The 16,796-nt window shown below is 41.9% G+C and overlaps 1 protein-coding gene across 26 annotated transcripts in view; it reads left to right on the top strand.

The window, feature by feature from the left end:
• The window catches only part of Pex5l (peroxisomal biogenesis factor 5-like), a 213,573-nt gene that overhangs the window by 45,561 nt on the left and 151,216 nt on the right, over nucleotides 1-16,796 (top strand). For 6 of the 26 annotated variants that reach the window (XM_087617015.1, XM_087617010.1, XM_087616986.1 and 3 more), the window contains exons 1-2: nucleotides 11,545-12,638; nucleotides 14,067-14,138. In XM_087617015.1, the coding sequence (XP_087473141.1) occupies nucleotides 12,546-12,638; nucleotides 14,067-14,138 (165 nt within the window). In that variant the 5' untranslated portion in view covers nucleotides 11,545-12,545. 26 annotated transcript variants of the gene reach the window in all.

Here is a 16,796-nt window from a genome sequence, read left to right as displayed (position 1 = left end):
TACATTGGCATGCTGAGGAAGAACGATGATAACAAGAGTCTTCTACTATGGTTTGCAGTACCTCATTTCCCACTGACTTACAGGACAAAGGAAGTGACTTGGGAGGATCTGGAACTATTTTCAACACTAAAAGGACCTCAGAACCCAGCCAGTCCTGGTTTTCATTGTTGACATTGTTGATAAACAGAAGGCTCGGCTTTTTTTTTTCACCCAAAGAGGACAAAGCAGTTAGGAACAGAAAAATCAACAGACCTGAAATTGATTCTGTGTCCTACCACTTTCCAGATGGACAAATTACTTTCTTCTCTTAAAATCCTTTTCCTCAGCTAGAAATGAAGGGACCAGTATCTTCCATCATGTGGTTGCCTTGCTGCAGCACAGGCTCAAGACCAAATGCAATGTTTATGAACTCTGCGGCACTATAATTCAGGCACTACATAGCACTGCACAGTTACTAGAAAATTAATTGGATAATTTTTTACAGGGCTTATCGTGAAACTTTCCAACAGAATCCAAATGAGATAAAATGACTTTGTTTAGCATTATTGGAAAGTGGGGAAGGAAAGAAAGCACGTTGACACTTAGATGCATGTTTACAGAAGTTTGAGTAAAGCTACCCAAGGTTTGTCCCTGTCATCACACATGGGCCTGCCAGTCAGGCTCCAGTCCCTTTCTCGGTTCTCCTCTCCTGTAAACTGATTAACAGGCTGTGGACTAAATACATAGGATTTGCCTTCTAGGCCAGCAAGTAAATTTTCAAAACTTCTAATGAAAAGAAAGAGGAGGGGGAAGGAAAGAAGGAAGGAAGGAAGGAAGGAAGGAAGGAAGGAAGGAAGGAAGGAAGGAAGGAAGGAAGGAAGAGATGGAGGGAGGGAGGGAGGGAGAGAGGGAAGGAGAAATAGAAGGATGGAAAGAGAGAAGGGGAAGGAATAGAGAGAGGAAGAGGATGGAGGGAGGGAGGAAGAAAGGCTGGCTCTTGCTAGATGATTTCTCTATCAGACCTGAGGAAAAGGCTGCCTCTTCCTATCATGTTGGTGGCTTCAAACATTTGCCTTGGTGCTCTGTAGACTCAGAGTCAACCATAGACCCCACCCCCAACAGCTTGTGTATATAAATTACAAACATTGTCATTTACTATATTAAGAAAAAAACAGAATAAAATTTAATTATTTATTAAAACTTGCTAAAAAACAGTAACAATAATGCATTTATTGTTTTGAGGGGGGGGAAACACTCCACTGGCAAAGAAATTTCAGCAAGAGTCACAGCCTTGTTATGCTATTGCAAATGCCTTTAAAAACAGAGCTTCAGAGGGAGATGGATTCTTCTGTGTGGTTCTGCATCTCAACTCTGACTATATGCCTTTCTTCTTTGAAATAAGAGAATTCATAGGCTAGAGAGATGGCTCAGCAGTTAAGAGCACTAACTGCTCTTCCAGAGGTCCTGAGTTCAATTCCCAGCAACCACATGGTAGCTCATAACCATCTGTAATAGGATCTGAGGCCTTCTTTTAGTGAAGACATCTGCAGTGTACTCATAAAATAAGTAAATCTTTAAAAGAAAGGAAATTCATCTTTACACAGTGTACTGTTGAGAGAGGTATGTGTTTCGGTGGCTTTCACAATAATTATGAACGTTCTCTGCTGCCTCCATAAAATATGACAAATATTACTTAATATTAAGTCAGACAGTGATGTCTGAAGCTGTACCAGTGAGCCACGTCCGTGGTTTAAAAATCTTTTGCTGCCTTGCATTTGGAATGGCTCTTAACTTACTTGTTAATTTGAAGGCATGTAGGGTATTGGTCACTTGGGACTATTAGTTCGTTGGTTCATATCATCTATGTTGTTCTACTTCATTATACAACATTAAAACACACTCAGTAAGATTGCCATTGGGCTCATGCAAGACCTCTTCCACTGTTGCAAGGGTGCGAGCACAAAAATAGAAAATACACATTTTCTAAAAATCTGGGTATTATCAAAACCTTGAACCTTGGCTTGGAAATAAATGGCTCTTCACATGTTTTCACGGGAAAAGGTCAGATCCCCAGGTCTAAATCGCCATAGCTCACATGTCAGCCATCACTTCAAATATGGCTCAAACATACTTGCACATTCTGCTCCAAGTCCTTTGGTTCATATCAAGGTGTCAGCAGATCAGTACAACACTGTTACAGGCCAGTGCCCGTGCAAATGTCAGCACAGTGGGAAACAAATGCTCTCTTAGGGCTGCTTGTGAAAGTGCTTCTTACCCTACAGACTTCCGGAGACTTTCTCATGGAGCACCAGGGCTCTGCAGAGAGTCCTTGGGTGTGTTACCATCTCCAGTGTTCGCAGGGCTCTTATTCTGAAGGTTGAGTTCCTTAAACTTTCTCAACAGCAGCCAGGGATACCGGGTGAATTTAGACAGGCACAGTGGGGATGGGTGAGTATTAATAAGGTGTTCACAGCTTGTTGCTGAGTACTGGGAGATTAGTGTTTGTAGACGCAAACACTTTTCTGTTTCTGTGATAAAACCATGACCAAGGCAACATGTAGAAGAAAAGTTTATCCTGACATATGGTCCCAGAGGGTCAAAGTTCATAATGGCAGGAAGGGCAGGAGAGTAGGTAGTAGGCATCAAAACTGTAACATTTAAACCTCCCCAAACAGTGGCATCAACTGCAGGTCAAATGTTAAAATACCTGAGACAACAGGAAGCACTTCTGACATGAACCACAGTTTTTGTAGTATAATATCATTTATGTTATAAATAGGTAGGTAGATATTACCTTCACATACATATATGCATATATATATACATACATATAATACATATACATACATAGCACACCCTACCTATATATAAACATCACAATTAGAAAGCATTTCTATACAACTTTTCTGCAGTGGTATTAAGAAACAGGAGGCATAACTGGTAAGACGCTCAGCAGTAAAAGTTGCCTTGCAAACCTGGCAACTCTGGAATCTACAGTGTAAGGGAGAACGGACGCTCACAAGCTGTCTTCTGAGTCGTACACATTAGTGCAAGCATGCCTGCACACACATGCTCACACACAAACGATGGACAAGTTGTAATTTAAAAAAAGAAGAAACGTTATGAGAAGTTAGAGTGATGGGTAAACTGTCCTTTTGTGATGTAGCAATTTGTTTTGTATTGAAAACATTTATTAAGCATCTACGTGTAAACCAGGAATTGTGGGATATACCAATAGTCCTAGCACTTCGGGGCCAGAAGGAGAAGGATCATAAGTTGCTGCCCAGTCTGTGGTGCGTAGATAAGACCCTAGTTCAAAACAAAACAAACTTTCAAAACCCATGAAAACAGAGGAACCCCTAGGGTGGCAGAGGCACACACTGCAGGTTATTTCTGTTTCCCATCAGAAGGTGTTACATGGTGTGGCCATGTGATTAAAGCCTTCCTTAATGAAGGCCCCTCAATCACCCGCCCAGGACCACATTACAGCTGGCAGGAGTTTGCAGACACCGTGAAAACCACCGGTATCTGGGGTTGGGGATTTAGCTCAGTGGTAGAGGGCTTGCCTAGCAAGCGCAAGGCCCTGGGTTCGGTCCCCAGCTCTGAAAAAAAAAAAAGGTATCTGCCTCCAAATTGGCATCCACACTGACCATGGGACAGTCATTCTGTCTCTCAGTACTTACTCATTAAGTCACTCACTCGGGAGGAAGCACTCAAAGTGTTCTCTGGTGAGTCTCAGCCTCAGGTCCTCTGCTCTGTTCTATTCAAGTGTTTCTCACAGTCTCTCTAGAATTTAAAAAATATTTAATTTAATATTTATACATGCATGCAATACATTTGGATCTAATCCCAATATATCCCATTTCTTCCCTTCTACTACCTCCTCTATTCTTACACACGCAGACACACACACACCCCAATTTGTTGTCCTCTCCCTACGGAAACCACCAATTTAATAGAGTCCATCTAGTGCTGACTGTATGTGCACAGCTGTAAGACCATTCTCACAAGTAACTGTCAAGGCCCAGATCCCTCCTCCAGCAATTGCCAGTAGCTTTAGGCCGCCAGTATGGGCGCGGCTTCCTAAGCCCCTCCCCCATTCATGCAGTTATCTGCCTGGCTTGTTCTTGTTTGTGTCTTGTCGATGCAGGCAGAGCCACTGTGAGTTCATTATGCAACTGTGCCATCAGGTCCAGCAAATACAGTTTTACTGCAGACATCCCCGTTCCCCTGGCTTCTATCCTCCTTTGCACCCATCTTCCATAATGTGTCTCTTGAATTTTGTGGCAGCCTCTCGGAGGGATCTGGAATTGGATTCCTGGAGCATGATTGAAAAGGAAAAATGTAAAGATTGACTTTGTGAATGGAGGAATCATAGAAACATCAGGAATCATTGACCCTTGCTGTGGGTCTTCCTCTTTGCAGAGACGAAGTTCTGAGAATGTGTATTTAGAGCAGAGTATCTTTCGGTGTTTTGATGTCAACATGGAATCGTGTTAAATTATTTGTACCAAAAGCATACTCCAATTAATGTCATTAAGAGGACAAAAGACACAGTCAATGCAAGAGGTCCCAATCAATGCCAAGCAAGAAGATAAGATGAACTGCATGTGGTCAAACAGGATAACACTGAAGCTTTCCCTCATTAAACAGTTTTGTCCTCTGGCAAGTTAAGTGCAGGTGAAACACCACAGGAACAGCTGGCCCTGACTAGAGCTAAGCTCTGCGGTGAGGCCTCAGTTCGCTTGAAACATGTTTGCAAATACACTAGAGTAAATATGCTGCCACTCGGTATTCCTCCCCATGCACCCCCAGGAGCAAGTATTCCAAACCCCGCCCCCAGGAGCAAGTATTCCTAACCCCGCCCCCAGCAGCAGCTCAGTGCTGGTTTTTGCATAAAGAACTTGTTGCTCCATGCCTCGCCCCCAAATCACTTCACAATCCATCCTTTCAGATACTCTACAGCACAGTTTCACATTGTGTTTCTGAAAAAAGGCTCACTCTGTTCCAACAAACAGAAACAACGGGGAAAGTTAAACTTGCTCATGGCTTCACAGAATGCAAATATGTTTGTTACTACTCACAAACATCCCTGTTTGTCAAAGCTCTCTCCCTCAGGTTCTTTAGCTCGTTAATTTCTTTTCCTGAATAATTATATATTGCTACATCAAGAGAATTTCTAGTATTATCCTCAGCCCATTTACTGAAATTTTGAACCTGACTTGAGGAAATAGAGACATTATATGCCTCACAAAGCCACTCTTGAAAAAAGTATACTCTAAGTGATGAATTAAGTATGTGCTTGTGAAATTGGTGTGTGGTCACCTCTGACAAGCCATGTTCACAGGTTCCTAGCAGTCCTTTGCTGACCCTCTCAGTTGCCCCCAACCCTTTCTTCAGTCCACTTCCCACTCTTAGCAAGAACAGGCTGCATATAGAACCAATCTGCTGTTGCTGCTGCTCTCTGCTTGACTGAATCTAGCATCCCTAGTTATCAAGGTGCCTGCAGGAAGCAAACTCTGTGCTTTTCTAACCTGGCTTTGCATTTGTAAACTCATTAGAAGCTTAATGACCTGACAGTGTGATGCATTCTGTCCTGCACCTGCTCGAAATGATCTTTGCTATTCAAGTACACAATTCCTAAACATCAAATCCCCTTTCCCAAGAGCCATGGATTCACAAAATACGTGAGGTCATTTGCCAGCAATCTTTCCGAAAAGTACCTACTTTACCTTTCAGTAGAAGCTACCATGCATTTACTCACTGCCTGTTGCTAATATTGTCTACCTTTGTAATAATGGACATGATTTGGATTTAGCCAAGTGTCCTCTAGGCTCTGAAGCTTTAATTTCTTAACTGATTTTCACATGCCCTGTGGATAAACAAGCTATCTGTGGCTTCAGATCTTTTTGACTTTGCACACCTAGTGCCCTGGAAGAGCTCACCAATACTCACCTAGAAGTGTACGTTCATAAAGATGAACAGGGAGTCTAGACAGCCCAACCTTTAGGATTGACTGTGACTTATGTGCAACAAGGACATTGTGAGCTTCTAAGCATTGTAGACGAGGAATAAAGAAATCACTGGCAAACCTATGAAAGTGACAGAGAACTGTAGAGCTGAGCAGGATGCCTAGGTTTCGTAGTCAGGGGAAGGCTTAGGGGGAGAAGACGGACTGACCCTCAGGAGAAACAGGAGCAGAGAGTATTCTGAACTTTCATGGCTGAGTGCCAAGTATGTGAAAATCAAAGAAAAGTACGACTCCTTTAAGCCCATAATAGAGGTGTGATTGCAAGTCCATCAGTCACACAGTTTCCACACGAAGGTGCACAATGGACTTGGAGTTAGGCCTTATCAGAAAAACAAACTTTCATAATGTTTTTATCAAGCTTGCATCAATGTGTCAAAAACAGGTGCTGGATTTGGGTAGGCATAAAAACTAGAAAAATAGTAGATAGAATATTCTTTCCTTTTTATTAAAGCGCTTCAGTTCCATTTCACAGTCTTAAATGCATAACGCGCAGAGCGGTTGTTATAAAGAGACATCAGCAGCAGGTGTGGGAGGCAGGTGCTCCAGGGAGAAAAGAAAGAATGGGGTAGAGAGGCCCCGGGTCAGCGCACCTGTGTTTGAGGACGTGTCACATGACCCATGCCCACCAAGCAGAAATGGGTATCGTCAGCGGGACTGCCGTTGTAGAACATCACCACTGTGTCTCCATTGTGACTGTGCTTGCCCTACTCATATTTCAAAGAAACAAGAGGGAGAGATTTCTCTTTTCTTAACTGTGAGGACTACGGGACTGAATGGGGAAGGAAGAGGATAGCATAGAGCGGTAAGAGTCACTTACCTTTTGGGATCCAAAATGCTAGGTCCACCCTCCAGGAGTCCTTACCATCGTACACAAAGGACCACTGTGTTTGGTGGGAGATGTGAAACTTTATTTCTTCTTCCCTTGGAAATAGCACCGAGACCACATCACACCAGATACACAGATTATAATATACAACTTTTCAATCACCATGTTTTAGAGGGCCAAAATGTTTTCATTTATACCAATTGTGTTTATAGTTTCTAAGGAGCCTGGTTTTTGTGGAGAAGAAAACCTTTTATATGAAAGAAAATTGGACTCTGAATTTTCTATAAAAGCACATCCGATTTGCTTGACGCTTCTCTGAGTGTCCTTTTGTTTGATTTGGGGGATAAGGGGGAGTTAAGAAATGCTTTCTTTATTGTCTTTAAAACCATGTAGCACATGGCTGACTCTTACAGAATTGAAATTTCAAGCTTAAGTTTTGTTTGCTGCCTTCTTGACGTCAATGTGACACCCACGTGTCATTCCTTAAAGCCAGGGTGGACCCCCTAGGAGGCCACTAGTTATTCTAGCTTTGTCCAGGAAGTGATCTAAGTCCATGGATCCCAGAGCATGAGATGAAGCCATTTGCCGGTTGTCATTCGTGAAGACACCAAGATCAAAGGCTTCAGGTTGGCAATTAGCATCCACTTGCACTGCCCATCAACACACAGTTTTGTCTCAAAGAGTGGAGTTGTTTGATCACTTGCTCTTGACTGAGATCTATAAAAATCCTAGCCCTTTGATCAGAAATCCTCCTCCCTAATCCTAGGGATGAGACCTATCTCCAGCTGTCCATTCTAGGAAGGCAGCAAGCTATCTGATTTCCAAATCAAAACAATGACTTGCTAGAGAGAAGAAAAGCCTGAGTTTTTAGTGCACCCACTTTGGAAGTTTACTGAGTTGCAGGATTTTTAAAAATAAACCTTAAAAGAAAATGTAGAGATGTGATGGCATATATTGTTCTTCAGAAGAAGCATTGCAGACAGTGAGCTGACAGGGGAGTAAGCAAGGAGCCGGAGAGGCTAGCGTAGCACCTAGGTCATTTACTCTCATACTTTCCAAGAGCCACTTAAAGATAGAAAAGCCTAGGCTAGCTGTGGTGGTGCATGTCTTTATTCACAGTACCCTGGGCAGGGAGGCAGGCTGACCTCCATGACTTTGAGGCCAACCTGTTCTACGTATTGAGTTCTAGACAAACAAGGGCTACACAGTGAGACAGTAGAAAGAAAAAAAAGATGATCATGAAAAGCCAGCATAAAGGACTGACTGCACAACTAGAGTAAAACCTACTTCACTTCACGCCCTCACCTAGCTACTAATGACTGTTCCCCTGTTAGAGTTAGCTTTAAAATAAAAAAAGTCTACTAAATCTTGGGGTTTATGCATGATTTCAGATGCAGTTTTAAAAGTGATTTTTTTGTCTTCTCTTCTTGCTTGATAATAGAACTTCAGAAGGGAGTCTGTGGGCCATGTGCTTTGTTTGTTCAAGCCTGACCCAAAAGTAAAATAAAACAATGAATTCTGTGGGCACTGTTTTACCATAGCATGAGTGTGTAGGTACACACACACACACACATACACACACACATACACACACACACACAAACACACACACACACACACACACACACACACACACACACGGAGGGGGAACCAAGAAAGAGAAAGACAGCGACAAAGACAGAGACAGAGAGACAGAGAGAGAGAGACAGAGACAGAGGGAGAGAGAAACAGAGAGACTGAGAGACAGAGAGAGACAGAGAGACAGAGACAGAGAGAGACAGAGACAGACAGAGAGACAGAGACAGAGAGAGACAGAGACAGAGACAGAGGGAGAGAGAGACAGAGACAGTCCATACATACAAACACGCATACACTTTAGTCCCACATTTAACCCTCTACTATAAATATCTGTAACAATGACATTTTTATTCCCAAATTTGAATGAAAAAACAGAAGTCTAACAGCTATCATTCCATGTCCATTTAAGAAGCCCACCCGGGCTTGGAACTGGGAGCAGGGTAGATAGCTGTCAACCTTTCCACTTGGCAGAGACTGTCCTCCTCATTTCCTGTTCGCTCTTCCCCTCGCTTCTTTGGCTGTCTCAGCAGTGTCCTCTGTGGCTATGCTGACACTGGGGACCTTAAGAAAGACAAAGGACATAGGACCAGAATCCTGTCAGATGGTGGAAGCCATCCTCAACGAAATAAGCAAACACCGTATTTATGCTGCCACCTCACACTGCTCACCACAAGACCCAGGGACAAGAGCTAGGGCATGATGCTGTACCCTTAAGAAAATAAATCAAAACATTACCCTATCTAGCGGCAACTCAGAGAGATGGCACAGCATGCCCAGGCACTTTTCTGTAAGGCCTTTACAGGAGCCTCTCTACAACAATCGCATGGATCTCTTAAGCAGTCAACTTTCGCTTCCTTTTTTTGAGTCATGCAATTCAGTTTTGCTTCGGAAAACACTCTAAAGTTTAATGAAAAGAGCATTCTTAATTTTTCCTTTCTTGAAAATACAACTTTTAGCTTTCGATAAAGAATTATCCAGTTGTTTTTTCCGTAAAGACTTCACACACAGTTGTAAAACAGAGAGGTCTTTGCTCCTGTTTGCTGGCTCCTCCCTGATTCTCTCTGGGATCTGTGTTTTCACATTTGCAGCATTGTGCTTATTTTTCTTGAATTGTAAATGTACCCAGGCCTTTTATATGAAGCCCCGTTGGGAGCACTAAGCCTGTCTTGATAATCTTGCATTGAGTCCTTGGTCTTTCATCCAGACCCTTGTATCTTAGTTTCCTAAGGAATGGCATAGCCTCCCTCCATCTTTGCTCTCAGGACCAGTGTGTCCCATCGCTGCATCTGACTTTCGTCTGAGCCTCTCTTCCTACTCATGGATGACTTCCAACACCTCACTCAGGGAAGGGTCATAGATCATATATGCTCCTGGAATTAGCCATCGGCGCTCTCTCCTGGAATTAGCCATCGGCGCTCTCTCCTGGTTCTCTCTCGCACCCTTTAATGTGCTCTCTTCTCCTGCTTCTGGGCTTCTGAATTGAGCCTCACCTCTTCTGTCTCATGTCTATCGACTCCTGCCATTCTCTGGTCCCTCCATCTGGATGTAGAGCCCCACCCCTCCTCTTAGGTACGGACACATGGTGAAATGGTCAAGAAGGTGTTTCCACTTGGCAGGATTTTCCAAAGGCACCGCTGCCCAGTGGAGACTTGGTGTGTACACTGTCTTCCCTACCCTTTCTGGTTGATATTCAATTCAACCTGCTCTAGGGGTGCTCATCAATTCGCTAATCACCCTACTTGTGTTAGCTTTAGAAGAGCCAAGAACTTTGAATGAGTATAGACCATTCTTTCCAGTTTAACAGTGAAGGAGAATAAGAACATCACCTTTTAAGTGAGGAGAAACCTAAGCAGTTTGGTAGGCAGTGGGAAGAATGGTGGTAAGGAAGAGATTAAAGATGGGGACACTGGAGAATAGGACTTGAACCCAGACAGCTTTGAGGCTCAGAGCCAAGATGGCAATGGAAAAGTCTTATCTCTCAGCCACTATATTGTTAATTCTACATGTGATTTTTCTTTAATAAATTCATGCCTATTATGTATCATGAAGTAGTAACAAAATAATGATAAGCCATTTTTGAAGTTCTTATACGCAAATTCATTTTGACATCTATAGTTAGGTGAAACCTACACTTGGGGCCAATTTACCTTGTTAGGTAGACCAAGCGTTCCTTTTCCCTTTAAAAAATCTTCTGTATAAATCCCATTCCTCATGAGTATGAAGAATACTTTTAATTTAATATACAAACAGGTAGTATCTTTTCATTTAAACAATTCTTTTAAGTTTTATTGGCTAGTACTGGGGGTTTGAACCCAGAGCCTCATGCATGTGATTTAAGTGGTCTATCACTGAGTTACATCCCCAGCCCCAAACTCTGAGCTTTTTCATAACTCGTATTCTAAAATAAGCAAGTTACCTCATCTGTGGACTCTCTGCATCACTGCTTTCTGTTACTATTGTTAGCTTTGTCCAGTCTTTTCCTGTGGAATAATTTTCTTGTCCATGGTCATGATAACATTGTCCACAATTTCTACTTCTGTGGAAGAAAGGGTGAAGGGACAGAGAGGCAGTACATAAGGTAAAAGAGACAGGGTGGAAATCTGTGTAGGGCAGAGTTGAGTTCCAAGACAGGCTTCTCCATCTTAAGGAAACCATAGATGTAATTTGATTGGATAGCATTTCAAAAGGTGTCAGTCTGAATGAACAAAGAACTAAGCAATCCTGTTCCAAGCTAGATCAAATCCAGATAGAATCCAGCACAATGTCACTCGGGATGGAGGGGGGAGATAAGAGACACTGTGTTTGGAGTTTCAGACATGACAGCCAGCCTGGGCTGAGAGAGAGCTTTTTACAGGCAAGGAGACAGTGTTAGCCAACTCTGACTCTCCTTTCTTTTCTTCTCCACCCTGAGTCCTCTCACCCTTTTGTCTCCCGGACACTAATGCCTTCTTCTCAGATGCACTTAGTGAAGAGTGCACAGAAATTACCACAAGTAGTCAGCCTGAGAAGGCTCGGATGTGAGGGGCCTCACCTCCCTGCCTCAATGGAAACTCTCAGCTTCAGCATCTTGCCAGAGCTGTGGGTGGAGCTCAGGATGTGCTTACTCTGTGGCTTCTCCTCCCACATAAGCCCTGCCCCCTCACACTTGGACAGTGGGAAGATTAGCTTTCTTCCTCCTCCTAGTTCACTCCTCTGGCTGATGCGTGCGAGGTCTTGCAGAAGCCAGGGACTTGCGTTCTGGGCTTGGCAAAGTGCATAGGAAGAAGACAGGGCTTTCCGGCTGGGAGGAGGGAGGAGAACTGAAGATCCCCGCCTGGGCTGGCTCAGCTAAGCAAAGTGGGCAGCTCAGTACTTGAAAGAGGACTGTGCTTGCACTAGATATCAGTAAGTGGGTGACTGTATGGATTAAGGAAGGATGAGTGTCCCTGGGTCATGGGGTAGACTTGAAAATGTTGCTTGATTTTAAGGGAAACTCTCAAAGCTGCTGGTTCTGTCTGCTTTCTATGTCTTGTGGAGACTAGAGGATCAAGCACAAAAATCAGAACTCCAAATGCTTCCTCCCAATCCTGGAAAATGGCAACTTCTATGGAGTAGTTGTGGACATAATCTTCTTTCCTGACCCCTCTTCCCTGGGAATGTGTTACTAAATCAGATAGTCTGGATTAAGTGGGAAAAGCGAAATGTAATATTAATAGAAATTGCAACTTTTTCTTGTGTTCTGTATGTGCTGACATTGTTATATATCTATTAGCAGTGAATGTCAGGAATGTCTCAGGCAGGGGCTTAAATAGGGAAATTGAGCTTTTATGACCAGGAGATATAGTCTATATGTAAGGGATTAAATACAAAATTTATGTTATAAATAATAGATAGGTTTCTAAAAATCATTAAAGAGAGCAGTAGCCAGGAAGCATTAAAGTGCATGATACAATTTAGAAAAAGAAAATATCATATCCATGGCTTCTTACAGTAGCCAAAAATTTCAGGATGTTTACAAAGTCAGAACAGTGATTCGGGAATACTTCAATTATTATTGTGCATTATTAATACTGTTGCCGGGCAAGATCTGTGGTTCTCTGGTCAGCAAGTTCTGGCAATGAAGCCACTGGCGCTGGTGCAAAGAATTCTGGGATGTCTGACAGTGAAATGGATGGAAGGACTCACATTCCATCTCTACTTAATGCCCTTTTGTCCAGAAATCCGGTCATGCAGATGAACTACTTGGTACGTATACAGATCAATATTGGGAAAGGCATTTCTGAGGGTTGTGTAGCTGAGGACTCTAGATAGCATCTCCTAACACTGGGCTGAGAGGACCCAGAAGCCAAAAGACAGGAAGTCAGCTTGGCTCAAGCCAAACACATTCATTTTCTTTCCCATCCATCTTGAAATGGAACCTCAGATGAGGACAAGAATAATAACTGAGAGGAACACTGGGACCATGTGTTCTGTCCTAAGTGTTGGAATTTGTCAGTCTGTAGATGAAGTTGGGGTTTTTTAATTTATGCATTTCAAAACTTAAAGCCTCTGATCTCGATTACAGTAAATGACACAGAATAAGAGGTATATTTATGGGGAGGAAGATGTGTCAGAATTCATAGTTTGAAATGTTATAAAGAGGAGAAAAGGATGACATTGTTCAGCATAAAGAAGCCTTGTGTCCTGACCATTGATATGCGGGACTCCAAGTCAGCACGGGTGTCTATGATGCCATAGACAGAAACTTCAGAAATCTAATTCTCTTAATTGTAGTTTATATGGATATATCAAGGTACCTTTTTGTTTTGTTTTGGTTGGTTGGTTTTGGTTTTTACTTTGGACAACAGAAAGCTGCATAATGACGTTTATTTCCATTTGTCATTTGTATGACAGAGTCCTCTTACACTTCTGGTATTCCCACTGGGGAGAAGAAAAATGTTACCGTTAATTACGTTACCATTATTCTGTAACACAACCTTGATGGTTATGTTTGGACTCCTTTTCCAACCTTAGAATTTGTATTTATAAGTTTTGCTGTGGGGAAGATGGGTAGGGAACACTCATTAGGACCAGCCACAACAATGAAACAATAAGATAGCAATAGAGTGTGCCTATAGTTATGGCCCATACTCTTCCAACTTCATAAACTACCTAATTTTTAAACTTCATTATGTTAAAAACTGCCTTTTATTTCCAATATTACTATTTACATGATTTATTGAAAGTTTGAGAGTTCATTATCTGAGTTATATAATAGTTCTCTTATTCTTAAAAATACATAAAGCATTAAAATATAATGTGTGATAGTTGACATTTTAAGAGTAGTATGATTCTAAATGAAGTTTCTGTTCTTAAGAAAAATGTGCTAAGAGTTTTCAAAGAACTGCTTGTTTATCTCATAGTGGTAGAGAATTTTTGCTGATACTATGAAATAAAAGAGAATATTGAGATGGACCAGAGGCATACTTTGGCCACAAGAGGATAAGCAGATAGAGTCGATGCACAGGTTTAAGATGGGGGCTGCTCTCCATGAGAGACTGATGTCAGGAATGGTGCATTGTGGCTGGTGAAAGGGTTAAATGAAGAGTTTTATCTTAAGGATTATTAAGTACGAATTAAGATTATTTTTAATGAAAAGAAACTAAATGATATTTAAAATTGTTCTTTCACAAGAAAAGTAAAGAACAAGGCTATGGAAAGCTAAGCAGTGATGAAGACCTCGAAATAATTGTTGATCAGAAGCAGGTAAGTGAGCACTCCATCTGTTTCCTGTTGCCTGTAGACTTTGACCTGGTAGCCTTCTGGGTTCAGAGCTCATTCCTGACAGCTGTTTTAGCCTGTCTAACTAGAACTGTTATTAATATAGGTTTGGGGAACATCAAAGTTTCCCTCATCTCTGCCCCACCGACTTGTGCATGATACCAACATATGATGTGAGAATAAGTAAGAAAGCACAAAGCAAGGGAAGAGGAGAGGGTACTGAGAACTCAATACAATGAGTCAAAGTAGCATAATTTGAGGGGAAAAGACTTAAGTAGATTTTGGAGCATATTATCTTAAAAGTGAGAAACACTACTATTAGTGTGTATTCTGAGACAAAGTATGATGGGGGAACGGATAAATGGTGTGAAATTTTGAGAAATTTAAACTTAGATCTTGCCCAATTTCGTTTCTTGGCTTGTCTGCAGCAAGTGTCAAGATGATGATCTGAAATGAAAATAGATCGCTTCATCATCAGTAATGCTCCCATAATTCGAGAAGCCTCTAGGTTGGATGTTATATTGGCCCATAAGCTTCAATGAAAATGGCTTAACAGAGCATAAACAATGATTTAGCAGGGAGTGGACTGTCTCCAGCCAGGACACTGACTTGGCATTAGTCCTTAACATCTTTGTTAATTATCAAGGAGACAAGATAACTGCCCGTCCATTTAACATACACGTGGCATTGCCTCTGAGGGCAGCATAAACTCAAGCGTCAACAGAATGGGAATTGAAATGTCTGTGCCTAGGAGAACATGAGAAAGTAGCCAGTGACCTACAGATAGGCTGATGAATTTGGACAAGTTCTTCACTGTGTAGTTGGTTCTGCAGCATGATGATTACATCAAGGGAGTGTGCATGCATGGGTGCATGGGTTTGGCAAAATGAAGAATGGCTACCAAAAGGTACCCCCGAGAGATCAATGTACTTAAGTCATGCTTATTAGAATATCTGGAAGATCACGACTGAGCAAAGCATTTCCATGGAAGTTCATGGCGTATGGGCAAGCACAGCACGGCTTACCTAACCACTGTGTTTCCTGCCCCACTGATCGTGTGCTGCTGCTGAGGACATCAGGGTAGGGGGTGTGAGGTTACGGCCTGCATTCTGCTACTCACTGCCAGATCGCCAGTTTAAATAATAAGATGTGCAGTGCCGGTTTGCAGTACTGTTCCTTTAATTATGCCAGATTAATTACTTGAGACATGCACTCTGGACCTCCCATAGACTGTGATTCCAATTTAGGAGTGGACCTACTTGAAAGATAAACTAGTAAAGGGTGGGTGAGCACACCATAAGAAACACACACACAAACACACACATACACACATGCACACATACACACACACATATACACACATGCATACATACACACACATGCACACATATACACATGTACACATGCCCATACACACATTCACACACACACACACACAAACATACGCACACACCCCTATCAAAGCGAAGTTAGTTTTTATTTCTTGTTTTTATCATATAGAAATAAATTCTTACTTTTTTTATCATTGTTTATTGTGTTTTAACTAACTGTGGTCACTCAGGAAACTGCAGAATTAGTTATTTTTATATTTTTGATGAAGAGCCCAAGGAAATTTTCCTTCATTTTCTCATGCTGTCATTCCATGAATTGATATAGTTGTGAGCACACACTTCCAAGGCTGTCACCATTGGAAGCTGGTGCCATTCAGAGAGACCCAGCTAAGTCATTGGTGTTAAACCTTGTTTCAAAACGTGACAGATTGAAGTATGTCACTTTAGGAGCTGGCTGCTAGCTGTGAAGAGTCCCCCTGGTTTGGGAGGTTTTGGTGTTTGAGTTTTGAACGAATCCCAGGTTGAGGCAATGACACATTCACACTCCCAACTAAAATATCAAGGAAAACACTACTCTTTACAAAACTCCAGGATAGTTATTCCTGAGATTAGGAGACCAACAGTTAATTAAGCATGTACGTGAGTGAGTGGGTGTGTCAAAGGCATTTTTTCCAGAAACCTAATGTTGTTCATTACACAAATATAACAAAATTATGAATATATACTAAAATTTAAACTAATCTTTATGTTCAGTCTGTATCTTTAAAAAGCACAGAGGACATATGTCAGTCTTCATGAGTCCAAGTAGCTTTGCTAGTGACTGATGCCAAAAGAAAACCGACAGAAGATAAGTAAAATAATGGAAGTTCCGTGATGGGCAGAGGCTGACGGTCCCATTAAACCTGCAGCTCGGCTGCTGTCACTCCCTGAGTGCTGTGCCAGCTGTAAGCTGGTTCATCAGTCAGGTGATTCACACGCCTTGTGTTTCCACAGAGAGCCCACGGTCTTGCTTATATAAGCACATTAATAGCAGAAGCAGTGTGCAGGATGTGGGCTCGTCATCCCTGGATGCTGCTCTCGAAAGGGTAGAAAATGACGCTGTGTTGTTTTGATGTGGAAAAAACAGAGGAAATTTTATAAATGTGTAAGGTTTTTTTTTCTTTTTGAATATTGTACTTCTCCCTTTGTGAAAGTTTCTTGGCAACTTTGATTCAGAATGCCTATTGTAAAAATGACAGAGGAGTCTTAAGCCAAGTGCTCTAAACTGACAGGCAATCTATGTTAATATTTTTACTTATACATATATACATAC

Source organism: Rattus norvegicus, chromosome 2 (assembly GCF_021556685.1).
Source record: "Rattus norvegicus strain SHRSP/BbbUtx chromosome 2, alternate assembly SHRSP_T2T, whole genome shotgun sequence".
NCBI classification, from domain to species: domain Eukaryota; kingdom Metazoa; phylum Chordata; class Mammalia; order Rodentia; family Muridae; genus Rattus; species Rattus norvegicus.
The sequence above is the reverse complement of the archived record's forward strand: the minus strand, read 5'-3'. Positions and strand labels throughout refer to the sequence as shown.